General features: G+C 39.9%; 1 protein-coding gene across 4 annotated transcripts in view; it reads right to left on the reverse strand.

Annotated features, from left to right (window-relative positions):
* Positions 1 to 621: 621 nt before the first annotated feature.
* STIL (STIL centriolar assembly protein) overlaps positions 622 to 16,809 on the reverse strand; it is an 80,497-nt gene continuing 64,309 nt past the window's right edge. The window contains exons 15-17 of one of the 4 annotated variants that reach the window (XM_031668374.1): positions 13,091 to 13,304; positions 10,489 to 10,739; positions 622 to 1,791 (exon numbers count right to left, since the gene is read on the reverse strand). In XM_031668374.1, the coding sequence (XP_031524234.1) occupies positions 1,005 to 1,791; positions 10,489 to 10,739; positions 13,091 to 13,304 (1,252 nt within the window). In that variant the 3' untranslated portion in view covers positions 622 to 1,004. Of the gene's footprint in view, positions 1,792 to 9,973; positions 10,076 to 10,488; positions 10,740 to 13,090; positions 13,305 to 16,809 lie in introns of those variants that run through there. The other 3 variants (XM_009208077.4, XM_021941332.2, XM_021941334.2) reach the window with 3 other exon arrangements.

Raw genomic sequence — 16,809 nt, forward strand, 5'->3', positions numbered from 1 at the left:
AAAATATTAAGACATTTGAAAAACTCAGAAAGTTTATAAAACATACTCATACTCAATAATTTTCTTATTCTTTGATAGCCAGCGTGACATGTTGAAGATGTTACACTAAAACCAACCCACCACACTGCAAAAAGTTGTATCTCCAGAGTTCACTAAACATGCATCCTAATTAAGAGGAAATACTCTTGTATAAAAGAGTGTTATTTTTACTATTTTCAAAAATAACTTTTCCCTTAAACTCAGAAAGGGCTGATTTCGCTAATTTACCCAATACCATGATAACTTATGTTCTTGTAGTAATATGGGATAAATGCAGAGATGAAACTTGCTAGAACTTCTTAAAATGTACAGTATAGCTGGGTGCAGTAGCTCATACCTGTAATCCCAGTACTCTGGGAGGCCGAGGCGGGCGGATCACCTGAGGTCGGGAGTTTGAGACCAGCCTGACCAACATGGAGAAAATCCGTCTCTACTAAAAATACAAAATTAGCCAGGCGTTGTGGCACATGCCTATAATCCAGCTACTTGGGAGGCTGAGGCAGGAAAATCACTTGAACCTAGGAGGCAGAGGTTGCAGTGAGCCAAGATCGTGCCACTGCACTCCAACCTGGGCTACAAGAGCAAAACTCCATCTCAAAAAAAAAAAAAAAAAAAAGAAAAAAGAAAAAAAAAAGTTAAAAAAGTACAGTATAAAAGAGCAGTTGAGACTCAGAGCTGGATAGTATTTATCTACTTAAATTTGTAGGAATAACTGATCTCAGGGTTTGTTTTTCTTAAAGGTTTCAGTGATGTTGAACAACTCTATTTGAATAATGAGAACTTAGTCCTATCACTAGTCAGCCATCTCACAGAAAAAGTCACTCTTCCCAGTTGGCTGCTACTAAGAAACAGACTGACTCCAGAATGATCAGGAAATCCCCAAACCACCACAAGGCTCTCTGGCTTCCCTAAGTATCTTCAGGAGACACCCTGTCCCTGTATTAAAAGAGCAGGGAGTTAAAAGGTTAAAATAATTTTGGTAACTGTCTGAGATGTTTTACATCTAAGAAGGTGCCTACTGAATTCATGCTATTCATCTGCTTTAGAGTTTCAGAAGGTTGCAGACTTTCAGGAAAAATTGCAATGTCCCTTTCATTTTCTTTCTCAAGATGTTGAGTGAACTCTGCTTTCCCGGTTCGAAGGTTCACTGCAGGACTTGGTTTAAGGTTCTTTAATAAGAAAGCTGGCTTTTCAGTCAACTGCTGTTTTGCTTTTGTCTGCAAAACTTCATTTGTAATATTTCTTAATACTGGCATATCTGCGTTGGTGCCCACAGATTCACAGTTAGAACAATTAATTATTTCATGGTCATTCTTAGAAGGCTCTTTCTGACCACCAAGCTGTTCAGGTATGGACGTATGGTTCTGATTCAATAAATGTTCACTCTTGCTATCTGCATTGTCGGGAGGCTCCTCTTCATCTTCACTATTGTCACTGCTTTGTAGGAGTCCATATCTCTTCATATATTTTTTGGTTGCAAATGACATGTTGTTTGGTGAAATTAAACTAAGCCCTACTGTGCTTTTGTCTGTATTAATATGGAGAAGGCTGAATGGGTCACAATTATTTTGGTTTGATCGAGTGACAGACAGTTGTGACAGCTGATTTTCATTTAAATATTTCAGAGCTATAGCATTTGCCTCCATGCTCAAATCCACACCATTGGGGCTTAAGCCACTCATGCCAACATTAGCAAATGACATGCAGTTTAATCCAGAGATCACTGCTTCTGGGCTGATGCATGCCAACACACTGAAAGACACAAAGCAGTAAACCATCATTTACCATATTCTAAGTAATACCTAGTTCTCAATGCGTTCCATTCTATACAAGCAACAAAAGATCTTCAGCTTTAAGTTCATGGTCCTTTTATCTAAGTACTCAGACATCTAAGTCTTGATGATCCAGATACACAAAGGATAGATATGGGCTGGGTACTGTGGCCCAAGCCTGTAATCCCAGCAGACTGGGACACTGAGGTGGGAGGATTGCTTAAAGCCAGGAGTTCAAGATCAGCCTAGGCAATATAGCCAGATCTTGTCTCTACAAAAAAATTTAAAAATTGGCCAGGCATGGTGGTGCACATTTATAGTCCCAACTACTCAAGAAGCTGGAGGATTGTGTGAGCTCAAGAGTTCAAAGTTACAGTGAGCCATGATCATGCCACTGTACTCCAGCCTGGGCAACCGAACAAGACTCTGTCTCTTAAAAAATAAAAAATAAATAAAAAATTAAAAAAGGGATAAAAATAATAGCCTAGAAGGTAATCCATGATTTACAGGTTGAAAGTGGAATACAAATTAATTTTCCTAAATCTGTATATCAGTCATGGTTTTAACAACAAATACAAGGCCTCAAATGTAAAAGTCATTCAACATAGCTGAGTCATTTAATTTATGACTATTAACCCAAACAGCACAAGAGATCAGCTAATGTTTAATGTAAAGTAAAACATAAAAATAAAATCAAACACAAAACACATTTGATTATATAACAGTACAAGCTTTGGTAAGTAGCTCAGAAAATTAAATTGTTCATAGTTGAGGAGATTCCATTTGCAATGAATAAAAAACATCAACCAGTCTCTGGATATGGGCTTATACACACACACATACACGAATACTTTTTTCATTAGTCATAATCTTCAACTTACTTTGATTAGTGTTAAGTCAACTGACTTACCTTTTCCTTAGTATCACATATATAATAAATAGCTGCTATTTTTTTTTTTTTTTGAGACAGGGTCTTGCTCTGTTGCCCAGTCTGGAGTGCAGTGGCAACTGCATGTCATTTGCTAATGCTGGCACAATTACAGACTCAGGCTGGTCTCAAACTCCTGAGGTCAAGCGAGCCTCCCTCCTCAAACTCCCAAAAGTGATGGGATTATAGGCGTGAGCCACTGCACCCAGCCTGCTAATTATTGAGTCCTTATATATGCCAGGTACTCTGCTAAATGCTTTACATGCATTATTCATATACATTCCTCACAGTAACCTTTCTCAGGGAGGTATTCCCTATTGAATATTTCTATTTTATTCTCCATTTCAACACCTTACATTCCCTTTCCACTACTTTTCTGTTTTCTTTTTGGCACTTACCGTGGTCTATACATTGAATACACATATCTACATATTCAATCAATGCTTGATTCTTATTTACTGTCTAGCACCCTCATGAAAGCCAATGAGGGCAGAGTTTTGTCTGCTCCCCCGGCCCCCACTGCAGTATCTTTGATGCCTGGGACACGTAGTAGGCACTCAGTAAGTACTTGTTGAATGAATAAAAGAAGTAGGTACTATTGTTATATTTATTCTCAGTTGAGAAAGCTGAGGAATAGAGATTTGAGCTAATTTTCTCAAGCTAAATAGTACATAGCAAGCTGAGATAAACCATGACTGCCTTACTCTCTGGGGCTCTGTAACCACTGTTTTACTGTACTATATTCAGTAACTTGGATTTTTTCCATCAGAGTCCTTTGTGCACTATTTGTTGTGGTGAACATTATATTCTAGTCAAATATGCTATGGCTTTCTACATCATCCCATGAAGAAATTCAGCTGTTTTATATGTGCTAGCCACTGCTTGCATTCACAGACCCACAAAAATCAAACAACCATTTTGTATTTTCATTCTTATAAGCACCTGAAATTTGCAAAAAACTGTTTCCAACCATTAATAATCCCTGAAACCAGGCTGGGCATGGTGGCTTATGCCTGTAATCCCAGCACTTTGGGAGGCCGAGGTGGGCAGATCACCTGAAGTCAGGAGTTCGAGACCAGCTTGGCCAACATGGCGAAACCCCATTCTACCAAAAATACAAAAAAATTAGCCAGGTGTGGTGGCGGGCGCTGTAATCCAGCTACTCTGTAGCCTGAGACAGGAGAATCGGTTGAAGCCAGGAGGTGGAGGCTGCAGTGAGCCGAGACTGCGCCACTGCACTCCAGCCTAGGCGACAGTGAGACTCTGTCTCAAAAAAAAAAAAAAATTCCCTGAAACCAGTGATGCCATCACCAAACAATGGAACAGTGTGCTCAATACTGCTGGTCTTTATAACCTTGAAATTCTTCCTTAACCTTCTTGGCATTTAATGCTTTGAAGACTATTTTAATAAGATTAAAGAGATACTACTAATTTATCCAGACATTATTCTTTCATTCATAGTGACAATACTTTTGGAAGTCTTTTTCTACTTTGCCTATTTCCTCAGTCTATAGATAATATTAATGTAAATAATGTGATAAAAGCAAAGAAAACTTCTAATTCAAAATGTTAAATATTTAAAGAAAGCAGATCTAATTTGGGTGTTTTTTTTTTAATTAATTAACTTTTTTTTTTTTGAGACAAGGTCTCACTCTGCCACTAAGGCTGGAGTGCAGTGTCGCAATAATGGCTCACTGTGGCATCGACCTCCCAGACTCAAGTGACCCTCCTACTAAAGCCTCGCAAGTAGCTGGGACTACAGGGGCATACCACCATGCCCAGCTAATCACAAATTTTTCTTTTTGTAAAGATGGGGTCTCACTATGTTGTTCAGGCTGGTCTTGAACTCCTGAGCTCCAGTGATCCTCCCAAAGTGCTAGGATTACAGGCGTGAGCCACCATGCCCAGCCTCTAATTTTAAGCAGAGCTTCTTTTATAGAATGGTTAAAAGATCCATAAAGTAGTTAATATCAGTTTAGAAGGCTATTCAAGTTTCGATGCCCGACACAAGCTAGCCAATTTCAATTTGGAGGGTGGGGCAGGGGCAATAAGATATCATTACTTTAATAGCAAAACAAATCAAGACAGGCACAGTGGTATGCACACCTGTAGTCCTAGCTTCTCAGGAGCCTGAGGCAGGAGGATTGCTTGAGCCCAGGAGTTCAAGGGGCCAGCCTAGGCAAAATAGAGACCACATCGCTAAAAAAACAAATCAATAATACTCAGAACCAAAGCATATAAACACTAGGGTAATTAAGACGAAAAGCAAAAAGGAATCCGCTCCACTAATCAAATCCTAAAAACCTAAGCACAAATATATTCCTATGTTAAAATCTCATTAGATGTGCAGCTACAAGGAATGATGAAAGTCCATGAATAAATCTGAGTAAGAGAGCCACATGCCAACAATTTATGGGAAGCTCTAAAATTATTCCAACTCAGATGAAAATCAAGACTGCCATCTCTACAAATAAAAATAAGTCGGGTGTGCTGCTGCACACCTGTAGTCCCAGTTACTCAGGAAGCTAAGGTGGGAGGATCACTTGAGCCCAGGAGATTGAGGCTGCAGTGAGCCATGATTGTGCCACTGCACTCCAGCCTGGGCAATAGAGCGAGACCCTGTCTCTCAAAAAAAAAAAAAAAAAATCAACTTTGATACATGATCCTATTTGAATCCAGATTAGTTATCTACTACTTATCCTAAACAGAGTTTTTCAACTACTAACCAGATAGCCAGGAAGCAAGGAAAAGAAGCAACTAGAGAGACTGCTTGAGACAGGTTTTGAATTCAAAAAGTCGCTCCAATTGGGAACCTATGTGTAGAGGTTGCTTCTAGACCTCGAACCCACAATCTCCATTTCCTGCACAATTTCTAGGTTTGTCTGGCACCCTCTTTCCCTGCCTTCCTGCCTTTAGACTCTCTTAATCTCTGCGGGATTCTATTAACAGGAAAATAGAAAGCAGGTCTTCTTTCCTCTGCCTTAGCCACTCTTCTGGTGGAATGATGTGCTCCTGGAGTCCAGAATTAGAACATGAAATGAGTTTTCACATCAATAGAATGATGAAAGATGTCTGGTTTACAGAGCTAGAGGAACAGTATGGATTATAAGGATTAGTTTCCTAGAATATTTAACCTATAATTTGTAATAGTTTCTATAGAAAAATGTGTCTTCATGCACACGTATGTTTATTGCAGCACTATTCACAATAGCAAAGACTTGGAATCAACCCAAATGTCCATCAGTGACAGATTGGATTAAGAAAATGTGGCACATATACACCATGGAATACTATGCAGCCATAAAAAAGGATGAGTTTGTGTCCTTTGTAGGGACATGGATGCAGCTGGAATCCATCATTCTTAGCAAACTATCACAAGAACAGAAAACCAAACACCGCATGTTCTCACTCATAGGTGGGAACTGAACAATGAGATCACTTGGACTCAGGAAAGGGAACATCACACACCGGGGCCTATCATGGGGAGGGGGGAGGGGGGAGGGATTGCATTGGGAGTTATACCTGATGTAAATGACGAGTTGATGGGTGCAGCACACCAACAAGGCACAAGTATACATATGTAACAAACCTGCACGTTATGCACATGTACCCTACAACTTACAGTATAATAATAATAAATAAATTTAAAAAAAAAAAAAAGAAAAAAGAAAAATGTGTCTTAAATTCTAAACAACTGCCTTATAAACTTTTAGTATACCAGTTATATTATACCTACACACGTTAAAAAGATAACAATATAAGGTCTTAAATACTGACAGTAAATACTACAAAGACACTAAAAATGAACCTTCACTGTACGCTTCAGTGATGACCTAAGTAGGAGGAATGTTGTTTGTTCAGCAAATGACTCATTGAAGGCCCACTAAGTTAGTGGTAGAGGCAATGAGGATTTAGAACTATGCAAAATCTTCGCCGGATGTGGTGGCTCATGCCTGTAATCCCAGCACTTTGGGAGGCTGAGGCTGGCAGATCACAAGGTCAGGAGTTCGAGACCAGCCTGGCCAATATAGTGAAATCCCATCTCTACTAAAAATACAAAAATTAGCCGGGCGTGGTGGTGCGCACCTGTAGTCCCAGCTACTCGGGAGGAAGGCTAAGGCAGAAGAACTGCTTGAACCTGGGAGGCAGAGGTTGCAGTGAGCCAAGATCATGCCACTGCACTCCAGCCTGGGTGACAGAGTGAGACTCTGTCTCAAAAAAAACAAAAAAACAAAAAAAACTTGCTGAAAATGCTGTCACAAGTACATGCTACAATTTACTGAGAACAAGGTAATTTAAGAGTACAAAACATCGGCCAGGTGCAGTGGCTCACACACGTAATCCCAGCACTTTCGGAGGCCGAGGCAGGTGGATCATCTGAGGTTGGGAGTTCAAGACCAGCCTGACCAACATGGAGAAACCCTGTCTCGACTAAAAGTACAAAATTAGCCGGGCATGGTGGCACATGCCTGTAATCCCAGCTACTCAGGAAGGCTGAGGAAGAAGAATTGCTTGAACCCGGGAGGCGAAGGTTGTGGTGAGCCGAGATCACGCCATTGCACTCCAGCCTGGGCAATACAAAAGAAACTCCATCTCAAAAAAAAAAAAAGAGTACAAAACATCAATACACTCTGAGAGGTCCAAAGAGGTGACATCTGAGTTCAGCTTTGAAAGATAAGAAGGATTTTGGCAAGGAGAAAGGTAAAAAAGAGCATCTCAGATAAAAGTAACATCAAGGAGTCTTGCAAGTGCCAATGGCAAGTAGGCTGGAACTTGGTAGAGAGTGGTAGGCCATTATACTCAAAAACTAAGTTTAAGTCAAACTGAAACAATGCGAATTAATCAGGTAGGCCTCAGATAGGCTGGGAGGACATTCCAGACGTAAGCCTAAGATAACTGGGAAACAAAATTTGACTCTTATGTTGGAGAAACTATTGCAGTACAGTTTCATATTTAATCAAAATGACATAGAGATGATGGCACATGCCTCTGGTCCCAGTTACTCAAAAAGCTGAGGCAGGAGGATTGGCTTGAGCCCAGGAGTTTGAGGTTATCTAAATTATGATTGTACCATTGTATTCCATTGTATTCCAGGGTGACAGGCCTGGGTGACAGAGCAAGATCCTATTTTTAAAAACTAAAAAAAAAAAAATTTAAATATACAGAAATTGCATCAATAATAAAATATAACTTTTAAAACTTTAAGGTATTTTTGGTCTTAATTAGTACAGATCTTTAAAAGGGACCATTTTGATGTAATTACAACACAGTATGAAAATACTCTTAAAGTTAGCTACCTCTCCTATGTGATTCCATGGCATTCTCTATCCTTCCATTTCACAGCAGGTATAAAAGATATTGACTATCTGTGTCTTCCCCACTGAACTGTAAACTCTATGAGAACAAAGATGTCTTTCTTTACCAGGTTATTTTGTGTATTATGATATCTCTTATAAGCTGGCTCACAGTAGAAACTCAGTATGCATTTGTTGAAGTTAATGTATTGGTGAAATGGTAGCTGGCATACATGTATACATGTAGCTGGTAATAATACTTACTCTTTCAGAAAGCAACTTAGCAACGGCTTTAAAATTTTTGTATCATTTTACCTTAGTCTTTCCATTTCCAAGATTCTATTCTAAAACTGAAAAGCAATATTTGCAAAAGATCATCATAGCAACATTTAAAATAGTAAGAAACTGCAACTAACGTGACAAGTTCGTTCGCAGTTCTGACAAGAGGGGAAGGGTTAGGATACATAGCCTCTATCTTACAACATGGATAAAAAACTCCAAAAATGCTAGCCTCGCTCTTCTACACTATTGGCAGGAATATAAACTGGTACAACTATTTGGTGAGCAATGGTACTAGTATCTACTAAGACTATTCAGGAATTTATCTTACAAAGATACTTGTACCTGTAGAATGATGTTCACTTAGGATTGTTTGAAATAACAAATAAGAGATTTGGCTTAAAGGTCCATTAATAGAGCACTGGGATTCAATATATTCTAGTACAAGGGTACAAAAGAATATTATGCATCTGTTTAAATACATGAGAAAGAACTGTATATCCCTATAAGGAAAAGTATCCAAGATATTATAATACCATGTTTAAAACAAAAACAAAAACACAAAAACAGACCAGGTGCAGTGGCTCACGGCTGTAATCCTAGCACTTTGGGAGGCCAAGGTGGGAAGATTGCTTGAGTCTAGGAGTTTGTTTGAGACCAGACTGGGCAAAACAGCAAGACTCCATCTCTGCAAAATATAAAAAATTAGCCAAGTGGTGGTGCATGCCTGTAGTGCCAGCTACTCAAAAGGCTGAGATGGGAGGATCACTTGAGTCCAGGAGGTTGAGGCTGAAGTGAGCTGTGATCACGCCACTGCACTCCAGTCTGGGTGACACAGTGAGACTGTCTCAAAATTAAAACAAAAAAATCAAATCACAAAGTTTATCACATACACATATATGTGAACATGCATGGAACATTTCTACAATACAAAAGAAATGTTTAAGAGAAGTAACTTTTTAAAAATTTTTGTGAGACAGTCTTGCTCTGTCGCCCAGGCTGGGTGCAGTGGCGCAGTCTCGACTCACTGCAAGCTCCGCCTCCGGGGTTCATGCCATTTTCCTGCCTCAGCCTCCCAAGTAGCTGGGACTACAGGTGCCTGGCACCCAGCTTGGCTATGTGTTTTTAGTAGAGACAGGGTTTCACTGTGTTAGCCAGGATGGTCTCGATCTCCTGACCTCGTGATCTGCCCACTTCGGCCTCCCAAAGTGCTGGGGATTACAGGTGTGAGCCACCGAGCCCGGCCTTTTTTTTTTTGAGACTGAGTCTTGCTCTGTCGTCCAGACTAGAGTACAGTGGCGTGATCTCGGCTCACTGCAACCTCCACCTCCCGGGTTCAGGCGATTCTCCTGCCTCAGTCTCCTGAGTAGCTGGGATCACAGGCTCCTGCCACCGCGCCCAGCTAATTTTTGTATTTTTAGTAGAGACAGGGTTTCACCATCTTGGCCAGGCTGGTCTCAAACTCCTGACCTCGTGATCCACCTGCCTGGCCTAAGAGAAGTAACTTTGGAATAGTCAGGCAGGAATGTGGGGAGTTGTGGCTTTTGCATTTTATCTTACACTCTCTTCTGTATTGTTTGTTTTTTAAAACCATCAATTTTTATTACTTTTTAAATTAGAAAACAAAAAATAATTAACAGAAAATATGCTAGCCTTAATAATGTAATCTCCAGACTTTATTTTTTTTTTAATAAGTTATGTGCTGAGGTCGTCTTTGGTAGAAAGGAATCTGAACAGAAGGACATGACCAGTTGGGCACATTCCTAGAAAAAAGAAATGGTTTTGTTTTTTAGACAGCACGATTGTGTAACTGTACATCCAGTAGCTGGCACAGACCTTATCACCTCCAGAAAGACTTTTCAGATGCTACGAAGCGAAACTCCTTTCTCTTTCCTCAAGTCTCCTATTTTGTTGGCCTATCCAGCCAGGAGTCATCCCATAATATCTCTCAAATTACTTATGTATGTAACCCTCTCTCCCACAAAAATGAAGAATCTCTTATTCATCATGCATATGGTAGGCCCTGAATAAATGGTGAATCAACTGAATTGAGGCACAAACATAACTTTTCTGATGAGATTGCCACAATACATCTAGCCAATGATGGGCAAAAATAAATAAACATTTTTTAAAAATAAAATTTATTCTCCCTTTAAAACAAAATTGTAAAAGTTACCTGGCGTGATCCACGTTATGTGCATTTTTCTTCACTTTAGTGGGAGAATCAATTTTTACTCCAAGGCTTCTTAGTTGCTTAAGAGTTGCATTAAGAACACAATCTTTGTCCACCAGTCTTGAATGATGTGTGTTTTTCTTTGTATGGTAAACGTTTTGGGTTCTGGTGCATTCATGACTGATAATTACTGCTTTGGTAGATGGCTGCTCAGTTTCCTTGGAGGAACTACTCAATAGGTGGTTTACTTGACCCTGACAAAAAGAAAAAAAAAATTTTTTTGAAAAATCACTATTAACAATGTTAGGGCTGGGTGTGGTAGTTCACGCCTATAATCCCAGCACTTTGGGAAGCCGAGGCAGGAGGATCGCTTGAGCCCAGGAGTTCAAGACCCTGGGCAACACAGTGAGATCCTGTCTCTACAAAAAACTAAAAATTAGCTGGGCATGCTGGCACACGCCTGTAGTTCCAGCTACTAAGGAGGTTGAAGTAGGAGGACCACTTGAGTCACAAGGCTGAGGCTGCAGTTAGCCGTGATTGTGCCACTATATGCTGCGTGACAAAGTAAGACTCTGTCTCTAAAAAAAAGAAAAATTTAAAAAAAGTTAAAAAACAATTTTACAATAAGACCTTAATGATACAATAAGGCCAGGGAAAATCAGTATCTTGTCAAATTCCACAAAGTATCAAGTAGGCAGGTATTATGTATTATTTGCAGGTATTATGGAGTTTTTATAGAAGCACATCCTAATGAACAATTTCATCAGACCCTAGAGAAAACAGAATGTTTGTTCAGACTTCATTCACTCAAAAACCAACATAGGCTGGGCACGGTGGCTCACACCTGTAATCCCAGTCCTTTGGGAGGCCAAGGTGGGCAGATCACTTTAGGTCAGGAGTTCAAGACCAGCCTAGCCAACATGGTGAAACCCTGTCTCTAACAAAAATACAAAAATTAGCCAGGTGTGGTGGCATGTGCCTGCGGTCCCAGCTATTCGGGAGGCTGAGGCATGGGAATCACTTGAACTCAGAAGGCCCAGGTTGCAGAGAGCTGAGATGGCGCCACTGCCACTGTACTCCAGCCTGGGTGACAGACAGACTTTGTTTTTTTTAAAAAAAAAAAAAAAAAGAAAATAAATAAATAAAAATAAAAACCATCATATTTAAAAATCATTTGAGTACAGGCGCATGGCTCAAACCTGTAATCCCAGCACTTTGGGAGGCCAAGGCGGGCCAGGAGTTCAAGACCAGCCTGACCAACATAGTGAAACCCTGTCTCTGCTAAAAATACAAAAATTAGCCGGGTGTGGTGGCGTGCACCTGTGGTCCCAGCCTCTTGAAAGGCCGAGGCAGGAGAATCACTTGAACCTGGGAGGGATAAGCTGCAGTGAGCTGAGATCATGTCACTGCACTCCAGCCTGGGCAACAGAATGAGACTCTGTCTCAAAAGAAAAAAAAAAAAAAAAGCCAGGTGTGGTAGCAGGTGCCTGTTAGTTCCAGCTACCTGGAAGGCACGAGAATCGCTTGAACCCGGGAGGCAGAGGTTACAGTGAGCGGATCATGTCACTGCACTCCAGCCTGGGCGACACAGCAAGACCCTGTCTCAAAAAACAAACAAACAAAAAAACCTCTTTTGAGTAATTCTCCAAGTATTTTCGAAGATTTATGCTAAATTTTTTATAAAGAACTTTTAAATAATGCTTTCATTTGAAAAGTGATAATATGTTTCAGTTATAAATTAGGCCTTTATGATATTCACAGAATTAGGCTCCTTTTCTTCTCACTTTCTAAAAGAATGACCTGTGATACTATTTCTGCATATTTCATTCCCTGAGCATACAAGCTGCTAGCACCAGTCTAGGACCTAGCAAGCAAATAACAAATAAGTGTTCATTGATGAATACATAGGGCCCTGTGCAGTATGTTTAATTAGCCTTCTCACAAATGGACAAATCAAATGTTCTACAATTTGTATGAAAGTAACAGTCAGGGTTTCTCTATCTTTTAAGTCCCAGATCACATTTTAAGTTTTATAAGACTAGTTCCTCCAATCAGAATTATCCCTTTTATTCTGTGTTCTTTGCTTTACACTACTACTCCTCAACAGCCTGTCTTATAATTGTTTACTAGTCTGCATATGCTGTTGTTTCCCCCAGGCTCTCAAGGGCACAGAGTGTCATATTCACCTTTATATTATCGATTTCACTGAGCCTACTGTCTTAGACTAAGCTAAGTATTTAATAAACATTGGCTTACCTAAACTAAAATCAGTAAATATTATCATAAACATCCCACTACTTTCCAATTTTCAAATTTCCAAGAAACTTGCTTATTTTCTAATACTAATTTTGGTTTGAATTAGGCATATCAATATTTATACTTTAAAAATAAAGCTGTGTTTTTCTAAGTACTTAAGTATGTTTACCGTAAATTACTGAATTTGAGTTATAATTTATGAAAAGCTAAAAGAAATGCTACATTGTTAATTAGGCAAAAATCTTTTTATGTTAAGGTCTCCATCAGTTTAAACCTAGGAAAAGCTTAACTAGTATATCCTATACTAAATAACCTTCTCAAAAAGATGAAATGATCTACATTTTCTTACCAATAAATCCTGGTAAATTTTCTGGTTATCTGATGGTTGATGAGGCAAGGGTTGCATTACTTGCTCAATTTTTGGTTCCTCTGATGTTTCAGAATTGTTACTGGCACCCCCTGTTGGTCCAGTCTGTAAACACATGCTTATACTTTCTGCCAGCTGGCCATTTGGAAAGAACACAGGTACATCAGGTTCTTTTCTCACAACTAGAGAAGAGCTGCTGGGAAGGACATATAATGTGTTAGTCACTGAGGTACCTTTAACATATAATTGAAATGTAGTAACTTTACAAGAAAGGGTTAAGACTCAAGCAGCATCTGGTTTGTATTTTTAGCTCTTAGTTATGCTACATAAACATCCCATCTTAGCCAGGTGCAGTGGCTCATGCCTGTAATCTGTGTTTTGGGAGAGCAAGGCAAGAGACGTTTGAGGTGAGAAGTTCAAGATCAGACTGGGGAACACATGGAGACCCCACTTTCACAAAAACTTTGTTTTAATTAGCTGAGTGTGGCACCATGCACCTGCAATCCTAGCTGCTCAGGAGGCTGAGCAAGAGAATCACTTAGCCCAGGAATTCGAGGCTGCAGTGAGCTATGATTGTACCATGTACTCAGCCTATGCATCAGAGCAAGGTCCTGTTTCTATAAGAAACAAAAATGAAAACACTCCATTTTAACAGGCTGCATATAAACGAAACCATGGTACTTTTTAACTTGTGTTACTTATATTTAAGACAACTTTCTTTGAAGCCTGGAAAACAAGCTGTTGACTTCTCCTGAACTTGATGGCAGTGGAAATTTTTAGAGCATTTAAGTATTTTAGATATGTTATTTGTTCATTTCAAGTTTTTTATTTTTATTTTTATTTTTTTTGAGACGGAGTCTCACCGTGTCAACCAGGCTGGAGTGTAGTGGCGTGATCTCGGCTCACCGTAACCTCCGCCTCCCAGGTTCAGGCGATTCTCCTGCCTCAGCCTCCTGAGTAGCTGGGATTACAGGCATGTGCCATCATGGCTGGCTAGTTTTTGTATTTTTAGTAGAGATGGGGTTTCACCATGTTGGACAGGCTGGTCTCAAACTCCTGACCTCAGGTGATCTGCCTGCCTTGACCTCTCCAAGTGCTGGGATTACAGGCGTGAGCCACTGCACCTGGCCTCAAGGATTTAAAAATATCTGTCTTGGTGTCTAACCTAGGAAGCGAAAACCAAAACTGAAAAAGAACAAATCCAAAACATTAAAGATTATAAGGGTCCTTAATAAAATAACACCAAGCGCTAGATAGCTCCTTTCACCATGTGAGGACACAACGAAGAGGCATCAACTATGAACCAGGAAATGGGCCCTTACAAGACATTACATCTGCTGGTGTCTCAATCTTGGAGTTTCCAGCCCTCAGAACAATGAGAAATAAATTTCTGTTGTTTATAAGTCAAAATAAATAAATAAATGTCTACGCTCTTTAGGGGGAAGAAAAAGAAATAAATAAAAATGCCAAATCTCAACAAAAGATTAAATAAAAAATTTAAAATGCTTCTAATATGCCAAGTATTATTAGGTATGTCCAAAGCACAGCTTCTAAAGAAAAATATGGATCATTTTAAAAGAAAGTCTCTATAAATACTACATACCACTACTCACTGCTGGGAAAAGGTAATCAATAACCAATTAAGCTGCAAGGCAAATAAATTTATCTTTCACAGACTGCTTCAACATCAGAAACACTGATCCAACAAGACATCTAAGGGGGACTGGAAGCCCCAGAGTTGGGTTTCATCTGTGAATACTCAGCAGTGGGAACCAGAGCACGAATCAGACCAAATGTGCGAGAAGGATCCCAGAGAAGCACCAAAACCACCATAGATAACACTGGAGAAAGTATTTATTCCAAATCAACAACCCAAATCGATGCTGAACAAAGATTAGATTTACATCTAGTTATGTGGTGGGATCAGTTAATTAATTGCTCTGAAAAAGCAATTAACTTCATTCTATCCATTAACTCAGATCTGTTTCTAAAGTTAAAAAAAAAAAAAAAAAAAAAAAGGGCAGAACAAGGGCATGGTGGCTCACACCTGTAATTCCAGCACTTTGGGAGGCCGAGGCAAGTGGATAACTTGAGGTCAGGAGTTCGAGACCAGCCTGGTCAACATGGTGAAACACCATGTTCACTAAAAATACAAAAATTAGCTGGGTGTGGTGGCATACACTTGTAATCCCAGCTCCTTGAGAGGCTGAGGCAGAAGGATCTCTGGAACCCAGGAGGTGGAGGTTGCAGTGAACCAAGATCACACCACGGCACTCCAGCCTGAGTGACAGAGCAACACTCTATCTCAAAAACAAAACAAAACACCGCAACAGATTGGATATTTTTAAAAATTCCAATCTGAAAACCCCCATTATTCTAGGAAGTAGTCTGAGTTTACAGAGTTAAGTCAAGGAGAATAAGTAAAGATCCCATGGTTTGCTCCTCTTTGTCCTCAGTTTCTATAATTATTCTAAATAAACTGCAGACCTAGTTTGGGGCTCACCCCATGGGGAACCAGATACTCAGTCAAACTGTAGTTTTTTTTAATTAATTATTTTTTTTGAAACAGAGTTGGCCGGGGATGGTGGCTCACACCTTTAATCCCAGCACTTTGGGAGGCTGAGGTGGGCGGATCATTTGGGGTCAGGAGTTGGAAACCAGCCTGGCCAACATGCAGAAACCCTGTCTCTACTAAAAATACAAAAATTAGTCGGGCGTGGTGGCAGGTGTCTGTAATCCTAGCTACTTGGCAGGCTGAGGTAGGAGAATCGCTTGTACCCAGGAGGCGGAGGGTGCAGTGAGTCGAGATTGCACCACTGCACTCCAGCCTGGATGACAGAGCAAGACTCTGTTTCAAAAAAAAAAAAAAAACCAGTCTCTCTCTGTCACCCAGGCTGGAGTGCAGTGGCGTGATCACAGCTCACTACAGATTCAACTTCCCAGGCTCCAGCAATCCTCCCACCTTAGCCTCCGGAATAGCTGGGACCAAGGGCTAATTTTCGTAATCTTGGTAGAGACAGGGTTTTGCCATGTTACCCAGGCTGGTCTCAAATATCTTAGCTCAAGCAATTGGTTCACTTTGGCCTCCTAAAGTGCCAAGATTACAGGCATGAGCCACCAAGCCCAGCAAATTCTAAAAATATGGAAATTACTATGATCCTTACCCTGTAGGAACTCAATCTAACATACACAAAAGAGCTTTTCTGTATACTGTGGCACATACAATGAGTGCTTAATTGAATCTTATAATTAAAACATATACTATACTAAAAGGAGATGTTTCTCTGTAGTTTTCTGAAGGGACATGTTTACTATTTTAACCATGATTGTAATAACAATGATTTAAAATGTCAAATATCACAAGGCTTATAATCTCTAAAAAGTAATCTACTGCCCGCCCCATGCCACCTCACCAGTTCACCTTTTTTTTTTTAGAAATGGAGTCTCACTCTGTTATTTAAGCCGGAGTACAATGGCACTTACCATAGATCACTGCAACCTCAAACTTCTGGCCTCAAACCCTCCTGTTTCAGCCTCCTGAGTAGGTGGAACTACTATAGGCACATACCACCACACCCAGCTAAGTTAAAATATTTTTTTATAGACAGGGTCTCACTATTTTGCCTAGCCTGCTCTCAAATTCCAAATTAATCTCTTTAAACTGTTTCATGTGCTATTATCCTGGGATGTTTTATACCTAC

This window comes from Papio anubis, chromosome 1 (assembly GCF_008728515.1).
Source record: "Papio anubis isolate 15944 chromosome 1, Panubis1.0, whole genome shotgun sequence".
Taxonomy (NCBI): domain Eukaryota; kingdom Metazoa; phylum Chordata; class Mammalia; order Primates; family Cercopithecidae; genus Papio; species Papio anubis.